Source organism: Coffea arabica, chromosome 7c (assembly GCF_036785885.1).
Source record: "Coffea arabica cultivar ET-39 chromosome 7c, Coffea Arabica ET-39 HiFi, whole genome shotgun sequence".
NCBI classification, from domain to species: domain Eukaryota; kingdom Viridiplantae; phylum Streptophyta; class Magnoliopsida; order Gentianales; family Rubiaceae; genus Coffea; species Coffea arabica.
In genome coordinates, this window is record NC_092322.1 from 31,264,356 (window position 1) to 31,281,043 (window position 16,688).

General features: G+C 35.9%; 1 protein-coding gene and 1 long non-coding RNA gene across 2 annotated transcripts; one reads left to right on the top strand and one right to left on the bottom strand.

Moving 5' to 3' along the window:
• The first annotated feature begins 1,768 nt into the window (after positions 1-1,768).
• LOC113699152 (calcium-dependent protein kinase SK5) lies at positions 1,769-14,648 on the top strand. Its single transcript, XM_027219289.2, has 7 exons — positions 1,769-2,606; positions 5,433-5,576; positions 5,694-5,846; positions 6,078-6,193; positions 12,694-12,861; positions 13,013-13,237; positions 14,262-14,648. The coding sequence occupies exons 1-7, from the start codon at positions 1,967-1,969 to the stop codon at positions 14,388-14,390; spliced, it is 1,575 nt and encodes a 524-aa protein (XP_027075090.1). The 5' UTR covers positions 1,769-1,966; the 3' UTR covers positions 14,391-14,648.
• A 226-nt stretch (positions 14,649-14,874) lies between these two features.
• On the bottom strand, positions 14,875-15,867 carry LOC140010194 (uncharacterized). The gene is made up of 2 exons (XR_011817457.1): positions 15,633-15,867; positions 14,875-15,407 (listed from the first exon to the last, which is right to left on the bottom strand). It is a non-coding gene; the product is annotated as an uncharacterized lncRNA (long non-coding RNA).
• Between the last annotated feature and the right edge of the window lie 821 nt (positions 15,868-16,688).

Genomic DNA, 16,688 nt, shown 5'->3' on the forward strand with positions numbered 1-16,688 from the left:
AAGCAAATACAAAATATACACATGTTCACGCTGGATTTGATAGCCAAGATAGGTTTTCCAACGTAACAAGTTGTATAACACATTTAGCAAGACACAGGGAGTAGAAGGACCGATTACCATGAATACCAAAAGCTAGCTCCTAACTCAACTTCAATATTCCCAACGTTCACCTTCCTGCTCGCCTATAACATATCAAAAGTATATAATCAAAACTCTAAAGAAACGTAAACATTCTAATCTATCAAAAGAAGGCCCCAAACAATAGCACTGAGTAACAATCTATAGTAAAGGTCAACTTCTTACTCTAACATAACACATGGGTTAATTTCCAAGGTTCATTGACCTTCATAGGTAGAGAATTAAGACAAGATATTTACATAAATTGAAAATCCTTTGAATCTAGTTTTCAATGCAATAAACGGCACTCAATTTCGAATTTTTTATACAAAGATATGATAAAGAAACTAAATTGGTACAAACCTGTGAGACTGTCTCCAACAAAATAGATTTCTAGCTTCAGTTCCACTATTCACTCATCCCTGGCTCATCAGTTCAAACTCCAAACTTCCATCCAGCCTCAAAGGCAATATATAATGACATTATCAATACTCAAGAGGCCTTATTCAAACAAATAATTGATCCGACAATAAGATTTATGAAGTTTTTAAGAATTTCCAAATCACATAAGATTCTATTTTTCCACAATTCTTGGCATGCAACAATCTAAGTCGCTTCTTAGCATTAAAAGATGATAAAACCGTACAAAACCTGTAACTTTAACTAAGGAAACCGTCACAAAAGCTCACAGTTCATATTCATTCAAGTATTTTCATTCATAGCAATATTCTGACCAAAAGCTTATCTTTCAATTTAAAAGTAAACTCTCCTCAAGTTGCTGGTGATAAAACTCTTCCAAAGTCCCTCGATCTTATACTCCACTTGATGAGTCTTGACTTGAAACTGAAAAAGAAAGAAGGAAAATATGATTTGAGTTTGGAATAAGTGTTTTGTTTGGCACAGGGTTATCTCCCTTTTATTTTCAAGTTGCTGGTGATAAAACTCCTCCAAAGTCCCTTGATATTACTCCACTTGATGAGTCTTAACTTGAAACTGAAGAAGGAAGAGGGAAACTATGATTTGAGTTTGGAACAATTGTTTTTTGGCAAAGGGTTATCTCCCTTTTATCCTTTTTCAATTTCTACTTAAGCCCCTCGAGTCTTTCAAGTTTTCACAAGAGCCCAAAAACAGTTAATTGGTCAAATTTGATTATCAAATATTTGGTCATATGTTAAAATAAAGAGGGTCAAAAGGAGCGAGTTATTAGAATAATATTGTGGCTAAATCGGATTCTACGATTCTCATAGGAATCCTGCATAAAGATGAGGTTGTGCCGATGAAGCTTCGTTATGCGGCTTGAGCAATTGGTGCAAATTTGGATTATGTTACCTCGTTTGTTCATCATTTCCAAGAAGCTAATGTGACTTGGAACCATTTTTTTTCCTAATTTTTTTGAGGAAATGTGACTTGGAACTTTCAAAAGTCTATCAACTTGTACTCTACTAGAAAAATCAACCACGTGATGATGGGGGAGCATTTTTGCTATAGTACATTTTTCCTCTCGTGGGACCATTTTTTTTTTCCAATTTATGCAACAAACAAATCACATCTTAATTCTAAGACGCCAAAGAGATACTAAAATCAAAACTGAAAAACCGGAGGAAATATAGGAAGAGTAAATGTAGTTAAATGTCATAAAACTGGACAAAATCTCCTGCCCAAGTGATTAAGTCTACCCAGTCATCCATTTCCTAAAACCAGCCAAAAACCCAATAGGCAAAAGGCAAAAGCAAAAAGTCTTTGCTCACTTCTTTCCTCTTCTCCCCTTGCTTCTTCCTTCCTCCCTGAATAAAACTACTGCGATCTTTCCTTCCAAGATTCAGAGGAAAATAGATCACAATCAAGAATCATGTCTTCAGAGACAGCACCAGAATCCACAGCATCAGAAGAAGCCACCACCCAGAAACCACCATCAACCACTGCAGCACCACCACCACCACCACCACCATCGTCATCAGGTCCATCATTTTCATTGAAGCCCAGTTGGGTTCTCCCCTACAGAACCCAATCCCTCCAATCCATTTACAGTATAGGCAAGAAACTAGGCCAAGGCCAGTTTGGCACAACTCATTTGTGCACAGAGAAATCATCAGGTGTACTCTATGCCTGCAAGTCTATACCTAAGAAGAAACTCATCTGTAAAGAGGACTATGATGATGTCTGGAGGGAGATTCAGATAATGCACCATCTTTCTGAGCACCCGAATGTGGTCCGAATAAAGGGTACTTATGAGGATTTTCTTTGTGTTCATATAGTCATGGAGTTGTGTGCTGGTGGGGAGCTTTTTGATAGGATAGTGCAAAAGGGGCATTATAGTGAAAGAGAGGCTGCAAAGCTGATCAAAACTATTGTTGGGGTTGTGGAGGCTTGCCATTCTTTGGGGGTTATGCATAGGGACCTTAAGCCTGAGAATTTCTTGTTTACCAGTGCTGATGAAGATGCAGCTCTAAAGGCCACTGATTTTGGCCTCTCTGTCTTCTACAAGCCAGGTTATTTTCTGAATAAAAACTTGAACTTGGTTGCCCTTATTCAGCTCTCGATTGATTTTTCTTCTGTAAATGTTGATCTGGGATGCCATTACCTTTTCTCTTGATTGAACTTAGTGACAACTTATTAGATCCTTTGGCATTTTTTTTCCTTTAGATTGATGGGGTTTCTGGGGGTTGGCACTTAAATTGGTGATTTGCAACATCCTGGCATCTTATTCTGCAGGTGGCAAATTTAAATCTCTTGTGTAATTTGGCTCTTTAGATAATTGGAATCTTCTTTTGTGTATGCATAAGATGGGAACATCCATTCTCCTTTTCATTTAGCTGGTTTAAAAAAGGAAAAAAAAAAAAAAGAAAAGAAAAGAGAGTGCCATTGAAAGATTTGAGGATTCTCTATTTGTGAGCCAGGTTTTCTCTCTGAGTGTTTGGCTTGAATGTAGCATCTAGTTATTTGCAGGATAGCAGATGTTAATACGTGTCTGGTTATTAGCATGAAAATTCGGAAAGAGATTATATTTGTTTTGGAGAATGAGAAGCTTTCTTTTGACAGATCAATGTTGTAGCTGCCTGAGAAAGAAATTTCGTGTTTCTCTTTGTCATTTCAGCAGCATTTTCTTTGTATCTACCTGAACTTTACTCCTTCAATATGTGTCTTTTCTAAAGGAAATGATGGAATATGAAAGTTTGCCTAAGACAAGTAGTTTATCTGCAGGAGAGAGAGAGAGACTATTGGCACTATGAGGCTGTAGTCAGGAGACTAAGTATTCTTCCAGGATAAGATTCTGCTGGACAGTGAGATTGGTAGTTGTTTTCGTGATTTAAAATCATGTGACTTTATATTGTGCAAATACACAACTTCCCTGGAAATGGATAATCGTGACATTATAGGATTTTGATTACAGCAGGAGGCGAAATCCAAAATTTTTGGATCATGTCTTTATTGAGGCTAGTTATCTCCGTATTCTGCAAGGAGGAACAAAATTTCAATGTCTTTAAGATATGCACTTTCTGTTCCCTGTAAAGTATACTTGTTCAAAGAAACTGCAAGTGTGTTTTCTATTGAATGTAAAACATAGTAGTCATGAATGGACTGACCAAGCAGATGATAAGGTGGCTAATTGCTACATCGATTAGATTTCAATCTGGGCTGATGTTATGCACCCCAGGAAAAGCTTGTAGAAGCTTATTACAAAGAGACAAAAAAGGAGAATCTGGGATAGAGAAAGGAACAACAGGCTAAAAAGAATGTATCTGTTAGCTGTAAAAAGCAAATGATGAAAAGCTTTCGGAGGCCACTATCCTTTTGCAAACAATTCGTCTTTTTTCAAAGCTGGAGTGCTAGTTAAAGGATAATGTTGGCCTGCATTGCTTTTACGTTTTGCATCTCAAAGAAACAGTTCAATTTCTTGATTGATTGTCTAAAACCCTTTAATTTTTAAGTGTTCAGGAATATTTGTACTTTGGGAATAGGTACCTTTGTAGATCCAGTGCATCCTATTTTTATTTGGGCTTTGTTGCATGCACACATCTCATTTTATGTAGTTTAGCAACATATTTGAACTATAAAAGTATAGGATTCATGATTGAATTTCTTTTCATTCTCTCTAGGTAATTGTTGATTTAAAACACCCTAATGTGAATATGTAAGTTGATTACTTAAATTACTGCCACATTGCAGACTAGCAGTTTAAACTTGAGAATTGTGGAAAACTAGGGAGCAAATTTACATGATATATGCCCTATGTAAAGATTGAGCACTGTACATAGTTTTTAAGTAGAAGTCCATAGGAATAACAACGATGACCTTAACATTGATTATAATGTAGATGATGGCAGTGTGGTGGTCATAGCTACACGATTTGCAATTTCAATTTTGCGAGTGTCACTTCTAAATGCACATGTTAGTCCAAAATCAAATACCCATTCTCCTACAACGATATTCATGGTATTTTTTAAAGAAAGCCTATTCATATATTTTCTGTCATGGATTGTTGTTCTGGTTTTCTGGAGTTTTGCAGTCCAGCTGCTATCTGCAGCTATAAGATAGATTGCTGATAGATTTTTTCTTTTTTATTACTTCCACTTGAGATATGGCTCTCTGATGCTATTTCTAATGTATAACCAGAAAAAGCACATTATGAATTTTGGTAGATTTGTCAAAAGATTAATGTTTATGTTGGGTTTTTTGGTGGTTTTGTCAAAAGTCCAAGGTTTATGTTCAATTTCTTATACTCACTCTAGAGATGGGTTAATTAACGATCCCATAGATATGATTCTGTAAATTTGGTAGCTTTATTTACAGGATTTAGATCCATCAAATTCCTGCTCAATTTTTTTTTTCAATATTCTAACTTTTAATTTGTTAACGCCTAGGATACTTTTGTTCCTGAGAACTAGGCAGTTGGCCATTAACATCCTTACTACATATTTAAGGCTGACACCATGCCCTGTAAAGTGAGTATAAATCTGTGTATTAGCTGTATCATGGAAGCAAATTGTTTCAATGAATTAAATTGTTTGCTGAATGGGAAAAGGTGCACTCATTTGATTCAATTAGATACTGAAAGTTGCAGATGTTATTGTTTCTATTTCTCCAAGTTTTTGAGCCTTTTATAGTTATACTATCTTCATTTATCCACCATTTCTTTTTCTTGAAAAAAGGTGGCTTATTTAGCTTGTCTTTGCCCTGGAAAGTGTACATATTATGCGCATCTGTGTTCTTAATCCTGATAATGAAGTTTCCAATTGTAAACCTGAAGTGGTCCAACAATATCTTTTTTTAGCTTGTCTATTCATCATTAACAGTTTTTAGTTGCCATTTTCCAGGTGAAACATTTTGTGATGTAGTCGGGAGTCCTTACTATGTTGCACCAGAGGTTTTACGCAAGCATTATGGACCTGAATCGGATGTATGGAGTGCTGGAGTTATATTGTACATTTTACTTAGTGGTGTTCCACCTTTTTGGGCTGGTGAGTAAGTTTGTTGGTTCTCGTCTCTTCTTCAAAGAGGGCAAAATTTCTGTGTAAGAATATTCTTTTTTTCTGCTTCTTATCCTGATGCCTGTACTCTTTTGCTACTGCTTCTAGAAACTGAGATGGGGATCTTCCGCCAGATACTACAAGGAAAATTGGATTTTGAATCTGAACCGTGGCCTGGTATTTCCGACATTGCCAAGGATTTGATACGAAAAATGCTAGATAGAAATCCAAAGAGAAGGTTGACAGCCCATGAAGTTCTGTGTAAGTCAATTTAGTATGCCGATTATTCAACGTGTCATTTTAAATTTTTTTTTGCATGAGACAGAGAGAGAGGGAGGGGGGAGAGAGAGAGAGGGAGGGAGGGAGTTTTGCTGGAATGGAAGGTCAAGTGTTTGGTTACTTATTGTGCTACCTTTTTTTTTTTTGGGTTGTTGTCTTTTCCTCTCTCTTTATTAGATTACTTGATGAAAGGATTTTGCATTTCTGGTCTAGGTCATCCATGGATTATTGATGACAATATGGCCCCTGATAAACCTCTTGATTCTGCTGTACTGTCACGCCTCAAGCAGTTCTCTGCAATGAACAAACTCAAGAAGATGGCTTTGCGTGTAAGTTTTTGTTATAGAAAGAATCTATTATCCATGTGGAACATATTTGAATGCTTCTTTTCAATTAGAACGATTTTCAATATTTAACCATAAAATGGATATGCTGATGAACAAAATTACTAGGCTATAAAAGTTGTATCTCCTATTCTGGCTTGCAGTCTATTGTTTTCATATCCAATAGGAAATCATGCTAATAAAATAAAATAAAATAAATAAAGATTTACACTTGTTGCTGTTCTTTTTTCTCTTGTGATTAGGAAATCATGCTAATAAAATAAAATAAATAAGGATTTACACTTGTTGCTGTTCTTTTTTCTCTTGTGGTAAAAATGTTGTGTGGTGGATGACTGTGGATATCTAGTGATGTAGTTTGCTTAGGCTGAAACTATTGCAATTAGATCACTAGTTCTTAGAGTCTGCATTTCATAGACTTGCCATTTGAACAAGAAGCTCAAGTGTCGACATGAAATGGCTGGGGTGCGGGCACGGGTGTGGAATCCGGATGGGGTTCCAGTCAGATTCAGTTGGATACGTTGACTTCAGAAAGGGCTCCGTTCAACTTCACAAAGGTTGGGGCTTGCCTGTCGCTGGTGAAGAGTTGGTGCTGACCAGCCCACTCTCTGTAGCAATGGTGTTTCTGAGCTCCAACAGGAAAAAGCTAAAGAAGTAGTTGAAAGCAAAACTGGCTTGAGCTGAGAGAATGATGAGAAACGTCAAGATAGAAATTTTTTTTTGAAACAAAAAGTTGATGACTAGGGCAAAAATGAGCATGTTACTGGATAAAGTCATAAAAATAAGCAAAATAATTACTGGGTCTAATCTATTAAGCTAACTTGTTATAACATTTAAAACATCACATATTAGTTACTTGGCCTTCATATGAAAATCTAATGCTTTTGTTGAAATTATTAGAGCTCTTTCTACTACTGAAACAGTTCTGAAAGCTTAATATACTTAGACAAACATTATTTTCCATTAAATACCACTACAAATATTGGGTATGAGTTTGAATGATATATATTTGTTCTAAAGATCATGGAACACATTTTTAATGTTTCAAACATGTAACAGATGCTGATATGTATATACAAATGTATGGACACAGTTATCTTCACGTGTATATAAATATGTATAAATACATATGAGAACCTAATTTCCAATTCCTCTAACCAACTCTCTGCCTGTTCCTCTGTATCCTAACAATGACTCAATCCCTTAGGCATACCTGTGTTTGACACCCATACTTGAGTCAATGCAACATTGCTTAGAGTTTTCTTTGCCTTGGTTTTAACAAAATTTAAGAGGACCCATTCTATTTAGAATTTCAGTAGAGTAGATAGAAAGTATATCTCCATTGTTTTAGATTTATGATATCAAATGCAATATATTTCCATTATTTTATTTCTATGATATCTAAATCTTTTAGTTTTTCCTAGCTTGGTTCTTATCTTAGCAAATAAATGCCTAAAATTGGAAGATTTATGCCGCCTATAATATTAACAAATTTATGTTAAATACTTGAATTCCATCTGAATTGTTGAGTACAAGAGATTTAAAAATGATGGTTGTAAATTTTGGATGAACACTACAAAGTGGAATAAACCTGTGCTTTAATGTACTTAATGGTTGACACTCTTGCAACATGAAACAGATACTTCAACAATTAGGCCAGCCATTTGACACCTAATTGTTTAGTAATTAAAATTTTTGTATAACTTAACTAGTATGAGAGTCTATTCTACTATTGGGTAGGCTGGGCAAAGAGAAAGTAGACAGATACAAACTTTTGCTCCTTTAGACATATAGTGCAATCTCTAACACTTGTTAATTCCATATTTGAATTTTATATCAATTAATGTACTTTGTTTTATATTGTACTTATAAATGGTTGAGTTCATAAAACATTGTGATGGTCAATATTTTTGGGTACAAGAACAATAGTTTCATAAAATTCAATAATCTGATTCTTCTATCATTTAAGAAAGCAGTATCTGTAACGTACTAAAGAGATAGCTTGTTATAAGGAGAACTTCGTGAACTAGAAATGATATTTTTGGCTGAATACAGTAAGCGATGATGGACAAATATCACCATTAAATATTTGCTTTTCGACTTGGTTTTTGTGATTAATCTCTTGATGCCATTTTAGCTCTAGCATTCCTAATTGTATTTATACTTAAAAGTGCATCCTGGGGGTGAGAATGAAGTAGCTATATGATGCCCAAGGATAATGCTGGTAAATGCTAATTGAAGCCTGTTTTATTTGTCTTCTTCTTCCTTTTTGTTTTGGTTATTAGTTTGTTTCTCCCTTAAGCAGTGAATGAGACATGTTGCTTAGGATCACATATTTTATTCTCCTTCATCAATGTATTTGCTTGTGTACCTTTAAGAGTATAAGCTTTCTTCCAGTGCACAAACTTTGTTAGACAGTGAAGTAGAAATGCATGGCGTGATAGGTAGTTCAATAATCTACGGCAGGCCAGTTCTTACAGTTCAACATGTATTGCCTGTAAATTGCTCGAATTTTACTTAACATGTATCATTTAATTAGTCATAGCACCAAAGTAGCCATTTTTTCTTATAACTGAATCCTTGTCTAAAACTTTTGTCTCACAGTTTCAAAGGTGGTAAATTCTGCGACTTGAAATGTTAAGGATAGTATTGGAAATTGCAAAGTCAATTCTCTCTAGGAAAGCAACATGGTTGAGCAATATCAGTTGTGCGCAAATTAATTTATGTGGATTCTTTATGGTGGAACTGGATTGTACAGAAAAGCTGACATAACATAGAAATAAAGTTTCTCTTAGGTGCTTCTTTTCCATTTTTTCCTGCCACTTTATTCTCCATTTTCTATTTCTATTCTGGGAAATGGAGAGCAGTGGGTATAGGTTTTGAGAAGGTATGGCAACAAGTCATAATATTGGTTGATACCCTGGGTCCTAGTTAGAGGATTATCTATCTTGTTCAGTTTCAAATCTTTACTAGTCCTCCATGCATGAATACTGTGGAATAGCAAGAGGGGGACAACAGAACCTGCTGCCGTATAGTTTCCTTTTCTTCTTCTTTTTTTTTTTAAATTAAAAGTGAGAGAGTAAATTGCATTACTCAGGACAACCATATTATCATCTTGTGATATTGTCAGAGGACATAAAGACAACATTCTACATTAGGGTGTGACTGGTTTATGCAGATCTTCTCGAGGTTGTGCTACTAAAATTCCTGCATGGAATTTTTTTTTTTTTGAAGAGTTCTTTTTTGTTTAACTTGTCATATAGGTCCTGGGTCGCAAAATTTTAAGTTTCAATTCAAGATGCCCCTTGGTGCTGCTCAATTTCTGAGAGTCAGTATATCTATTGTATCCTTTTTTGGTAAAGGCCCCTAAGTTTGGCATGTTTTGCACTATAGTCCCTAATGTTAATTTGTGGTAAACTTTACCTGCTTGTCTAACATTTCTAAGTAGCAGTATCATTTTTATAGTTCAAAATACAAATAGTCCTGAATTGTCTGGTTCCTAAGTCCATGGTATTTTCCGATATTTTTTTTCCAAACCTCTCTTGTTTTTTGATCCTTAACACCAGAGACCACCAACCACCAAGGATTACAAACCAAGCACCTTCCCTAAATCCCAAGCACATAACTTCCCTCGTTGCAAAAGTCCTCGTTCTATTTCTCTCCCAATAAAGATGTGGATGAATCAGTAGCAAATCATTTTGGCCTTCATCAATTGCTTGAAGCCATTGACCCTCTCAAGAAGCAAACTAATGCTTTATATTTTTTCCCAATAAATTGAAATTTCTCTGTTGCCTTGAAAAGAAACTTGAAAATCTAATGGTTTTGGTGCAGCTTCAGTTAATCTATTTAATCATTGATTCAAAGATTGTACAATGGAGTGTTACAAAACATCTCTCTGAATTTGCAGCCCTGGGTAGCTCACAGATGGAATTTTTATTGAAATTCTTCTAGTTTGATTTTCATTGTTTTTATGTTTGTGATTCTGTCTCTGCGGGTGTGTGTTTGTGGTGCTTACATGGACAAGAAGTGGGTGGCGGAGATACAGCAATTCTCTAGTTCTATCCCTTTGCTCCTTCTACCTGATTTGCTCTCTGTCTAAATGATGGTTTTGGCAATTTTGTTTCCTTAGTTTTGGGCATTCCTGTTAACGGGAAGAGTGTGGTGGTACAGCAGCAGTGGAGTATTAACATGTAGAGGAGAGTGGCTTTAAAAGAGCTGCTTATGTAGGGACTGCTTGTCTATGATGGAGGTGGGGTATTGCTCTGTGAAGGGAAAGAACAAGAAATAGTGCACAAGAGTATGAGCATAGACTACACTGTTTGGGTTAGAGGTGTCAAAATGGATATATGGATTATAATTGGTTTCACATAAATGGATTATGGATTAAATGGTCTAATCCATTTAAATCCATTTAGTAAATGGTTGTATGTGGATTGGATCCAAATGGATGATGGATATCCAATTATCCATTTAAAATCCATTTAGCTATCAAATAGGAAATTCCTTCCTTTATCTTTTTTGTTCATTTTCCTTGTCTTTTTTCTTCTTTCTATTTCTTATCTGTCTTCTTCTCCGTTTGCTGAAGAAAATGGATTAAAGCTCGCAAAGTATCTAATCCTCAAATCTGAACAAAATTCTACAATCTCGCACTAGTTGTAGAATATCCGGGTCGTATGATTCATTTTCATACATTTCGACCCGTTGGCCAGGATTTCCATACTACCTTTAACATCATCAAAAACCAGGGGTTGCTTTCGTTTATGGTAAACTAATAACCAGCATCTCAAAACTCTGGCTAAATCAAGTGTTCTAATTGAAGGATTAAATAGAACGTCACTTGGACAATTTGGGGCTTTGTCTTACCAGTTACCAAAAATTCAGAAAAAAAAAAAAGAGAAATTAGGGCATCATTAGTTTATCCATGGCAGCGACTGGGGTATTATGGATGATTCAAATACGATGCAGATGGATGTGGGATTAAATGGCTTAGAGATGAGAAGAGTCGCGATCACCAGTCCATGAGCGGAGATTGGAATAAGAAGAAGAATTAAAAGAACTGGCTTTATTGTCTTAAGGGGCTTGTGGAGGAAGAATATCCACAATTGGCTTTATTGGCTAAGGAATCGATTTATAATTTTATAGCGAAGAAAATGATGCCTTCAAGGACATTGCTTCAATTCTGAATGGGTATTCGTTTCGATTAATCTCTAATAGTCTGAACAGTCTCATTCTCTCACCTCCTTTTTGTCTCTGTGGTTTTCCCTTGTTTGAATCTCGAAAGGACTGAGGAGGTGAGGAACTTCAGAACTTGTTGGTTTGGAACTTCAGAGTCAGAGGGTTTGACATTTTTTTTTTTTTTGAAGTAATTGGTTTTATATGGTTTATAGGGATAATCCATTTAAAACCATTAAGTTAAGTGGATTTAATTGGTCAAACCAGTTAAAGCTGCCACTGGAAATCGGCAATCCAAATCCATTTAATTAAGGGTCAACTGGATGGATAAATGGATTCTGATCCAGATTGCAGCCTCTAGTTTGGGTACTTAGGCTGTGTAGATTTTGGGCCCTTTGATTACTTTGGCAGAACGATTCCCTCGACTCCCTAGACATAAAAACTAAACCTTATGGACTAAGGAGGAGAACATGCTAAATGCTAAGGGGGTTCTAAATAATAAATTCTTTGTCGATTTTGTTTATATTTTCTGCCTTATTATTCAGTCTAGAACTTCTCGAGCCTATCGTCTTTGGAGAGAAGAATAAGAAATGAAATGGAGCATTTTTCTCATGTTTGGGAGTTTGAAGTGAAGAGAAATGGAGGGAAATCATCGTTTAATAGTTGGAAGAGTTCTCTTTCTAACTTTTGGAAAGCCATTTCTTTCTTGAACTTTTGAGCAATATTTCTCTTCTTTTGTCTCATAAGCTTTCTCTTCTCTTTTTTTCATCCCTTATCTTCCAAACTAGGCCTTAGTGTTCCTTTCAAAACAAGATAAGGGAAATTGCTGATGGCCTACTTATGTTAAACATGTATATTATGGAGAGATTATACTGTCATTGCTATCATATTTTTCTTAACCGGTTCTTTATTTGGGAGTCTGTTCCCTATATGTGTTCTTTAAATGTGAAAGACAAAAGTTTATTAACTGAAGGAGCATGAATACAAATCAGAGGAGGGCTGGTCCTTAAAATTAAGGAACTAAATAATAGGAAGGCAATGCTGTCCAATTTCTTGCATATCTATCAAGAAAGTATTGGTAAAAACAGCCTGTACTGAGATCCATATTGAAGAAAGTAACTTTCTGCCACAAAAATCCATGGAAATTAACTTTTCTCATCATTCACCAAGTCTATTTTAAACAAACTAGGCCTCCTTTTGTATGCTGCTGGTTAGGCAGTACCATGCTGCAAGCACTGTACTGCAACTTGTGCTCAATTTTACATGAAGCCAGACCCATACACGTTTAGCCATATACTTATTCATTTTCTTTGCAGGTAATTGCTGAGAGGCTATCAGAAGAAGAAATTGGTGGCCTTAAGGAGTTATTTAGAATGATAGATACAGACAATAGTGGGACAATAACCTTTGATGAACTGAAAGAGGGTTTAAGGCGAGTAGGTTCTGAACTCATGGAGTCTGAGATCAAGGATCTTATGGAAGCAGTAAGATTGCCTTTTAAGCCTCATTTAGTTTCTGTTCTCTAACAAACATATGCGGGCATTTATTATTTATCACACTTTACTCATAAATTTTCTTTTTGAGAAGTGTTACTTGGTAGCAAGTGATAAATAATTTTCTGGGTGTCTTTGGTAGGCAGATATTGACAATAGTGGAACAATAGATTATGGTGAGTTTCTTGCTGCTACTGTGCACTTGAACAAGTTAGAGAGAGAGGAGAATCTAGTATCAGCGTTCTCTTTCTTTGACAAAGATGGAAGTGGTTACATAACCATTGATGAGCTCCAACAGGCTTGCAAGGAATTTGGTTTAAGTGAACTTCACCTCGACGAGATGATCAAAGAAATTGATCAAGATAATGTAAGTTTCCTTCCTCTTTCTTTTGTGATGTTAATTTTGGCCTTAGAGAGGCAAAAAAATGGAGATCGCTTGTTTATGTTTTGGTGGTTGGACAAGAGATTTATTGGTCCATATGAGGCTTGTCACTTGGCACGAAAATATTGCTTTGATTCCACTTTTGCTGCAGCCTAAATTTGCTGTTTGCAGTTTTGCAATCACCTGCTTGAAGTAATGAACACAAAAGTATTTTGAGTAGAGATAAAACATTGGGTTATTGACACACATGGCTGGACCCTCTGCTTGAAATCTGAAACGTGAATGTAAGTTGAATTTGGATTTCGGCGTTGCTTCACATTTAGTGGAGCTGTGATCCATGAGGTGCCACTAAATGAAGTTGGAGCCACATCAATCAGTGTAGCCTCCCTCAGCACCTAATGTTTTCTTCTTGTGTGTTATGTTGAATACTTTAGCTGGTAAGGCACATGGTAAAAGGAGTTTCAGATCAATTTTGAGGGAAATTCAACCATCCCTTTTAGGTATCATGCCTATTATTCTAATGCAATAAACTATTGCCACATCATAAAATAATTTAAACTCTTAAAATCATCCAAGTGTTGATATCTCTTTTTAACACATTGAACGATGAATTGATATTCACACCCAAAAGGTACTACAGAACTCCCTCTATTTTGTATCACCTAATAATGTTTATGAAAATTGAACATCCTATATATCAGCTCCAGAGACCCTGAATATAAAATAAATTTGTCTTCCATCATCGAAGTCCCAATTTAAATGAAAATTGAGCTCGGCGTCTTTTTTGGGTAACATTCTTGATTGTATCTTGTATTTATTGCCACTTGCTACAGTCCTTAAAGTTGGGATCCCAAGCTTTGATAGAGTTTAGGGAGTTAGATATTTATGACGCTCTTAGGCTTCTGCTACTTCAAAACACCTCTATTCTTGATCTATTTACCTGAAGATACAGGTATTATGCTTATATGTTTGGTGTTCACATCCTGAGATTTGCTTTTCCAAATGTCAGGATGGACAGATTGACTATGGAGAATTTGCTGCAATGATGAGGAAAGGAAACGGTGGAGTTGGCAGGAGGACCATGAGGAATACTTTGAAGCTGGGAGAAGCCTTGGGAGTTTATCAAAACAGCGAATAAATTATGTGAAGCTCATCTGTATCAACTTTTCTGATTTTGTTTTTGCTATGAAGAGCCGGTCTTTTGTCGTTGATAACTGTATAAGATTTAGGATACTTTCCTTTCCCTTCCTGCCTTTCTGATGGCTGATCCTCCTGAAAATAGGCACAGCACTTTTGATATCTGTAACCGGACTTGATAAATATTTTTTTGTCTACTGGAAAGTACTAACCCCCTCCCTAGTTTAATCTGATAATCGTTTAACGTTCTCTCGTTTAACGCTCTCTCTCTCTCTCTCTCTCTCTCTCTCTCTCTCTCCTCCAATATGGATGAGATGACACGGAAATCTAAGTAGGGAATTGATAGCTATCATTGGAGGCTATTAAGGGCCAAGATTGGGTTATATCTCCATGCTAATCTTTAAAATGCTAGGAGGAATGAATTGCGCGTTGTGCGATGACAATTTACCATGGATGCCCATAAAGAATTTGTAGTGTGTATATAATTTGAAAAATAAAAAGGAAACTGACTTCATTAGGTAACATAAACCATTTACTAATGCACATCAATAAGATTAATCATCACATGAAGCATTTCAAAAACTAATATCTAGTCTCAAATCATCACAAACTTGTCAAGGAAATCTAGATACCTATAGCAGGAGCAAACTTGCACCCTTCTCACATAGGTAGTATGTACAGTTTGCCCAAATAGTAACCGAAAAAAAGACTATTACATTACATTCCACTATTTTGACACTTGGTATAACTATTAAATGCAACAGAAATTCACTTCACTAAGCATAAACTGCCATGAGTTTACTCGCTAGTTGCAATCAGTAGTACAAATTGAGCCAAATTGCACTTGAGCCTAGGTTCTAAGTACCTTAGAAGTCCCATAAATTGATAAATCTACACCATGAGCTTTCTATTGAATCGAAAATAAATTATTCACCAAAAAAAGTTGATTAGTAAAAAATAGAAAATTTAACCTCCATCATAAAGAAGTCTACCATGCCTAACTCCAATAGCAAAGCAGCTACAACCAAAAAACAAAAGAAATTTAATAAATAATAACAATTTAATCAGAATTACGCTGATAAATAAAATACCTCAAAAAATAAAAAAAAAAATTCTAATCCAAAGAAGAGAAAAGTATCTTGTAAAACAAAGATCCACATCTAAAAAAGACTTGTTCTTTGTTATTGGTATTCTTGGTATTGTTGATTCATTATACAGAAAGAGAGATAGAGCGAGAAAGAACCCGAGAGAACTAAGAAGAGACAGCCGCGAAGGGAGGTGAGATGAAGCAGGGGATTTGAGGAGTGAAACCTCCACGACACTTATTCTCAAACAGCAGATTTCACTGAAATCTATGGTGGTTGCATAATACGAAAATTTTAGAAAGGAGAGAAGGAAGCAGGAAAAGAAGCGGTGGTAGTTTGTGAAAAGAACATGAGTTGTCCAACACTAGTCACTCCAAAGCAGCGAAGCTCGCACTATAGCACGCACAAAATAGCGCGCATAATGAATATCACATGGGAGGCACATGCATGTGACGATGACGAAAATTGTGATTAGTAACTCTCTTTGTCTCTTAGTGCTGTTAGTCAAACTGGGTAGTTGGTGAGCCGAACATGACTTGGCTCGTTAAGGGCTCGACTCGGCTCATTAAGGGCTCAACTCGGCTTTGTTTTTCTCAGTAAACGAGTCGAGTTCGAGTTGTATATGTATTTGTTTATGAAACGAGCCGAGTTTAACTCGACTCGCTAACTACTCGACAAGCTCAAAATATATGGGCATTAGTGTCATTTCATTCCGTATATGATAATTATACCCTAATTCATTCCCATTCCTAGCCCTAATTTTTCTTTCCTCTTCCCTTTTCCAAAGCCTAGAGCCGCACCTTCTAAACACCATCACCAATCCATCCACCACCTCACTAGTCACCACCAGTAGATCATTAGGATATTGTTGTCATCAGGGTTTAAGGACACACCGCCACTTGTCTTAAGTTCGTGAGTAGTTTGTTGTGAGTCTACCACGGAGCTACCTTGGTAGAGCCAGGGGCTACTACCATATCACCGGTTGGCTACATATTCTAGTACCACTTCTTGAATTTGCAATTTATTTTTGGCTTTAAGAGGCTATCTAGGTTTTGCTTAATTTTTTTTGTCTTTTTTAGTTTAATTATGTATATTATTTTGCTGAAATACTAATGTAATTGGAAACTGGAATCCTGTATGTTTGTTTGTATTGCATTGAAATTATTTTGAACCTTATACCAAGAATTTAAAGATTAATCAAGGAAAAAATTTAA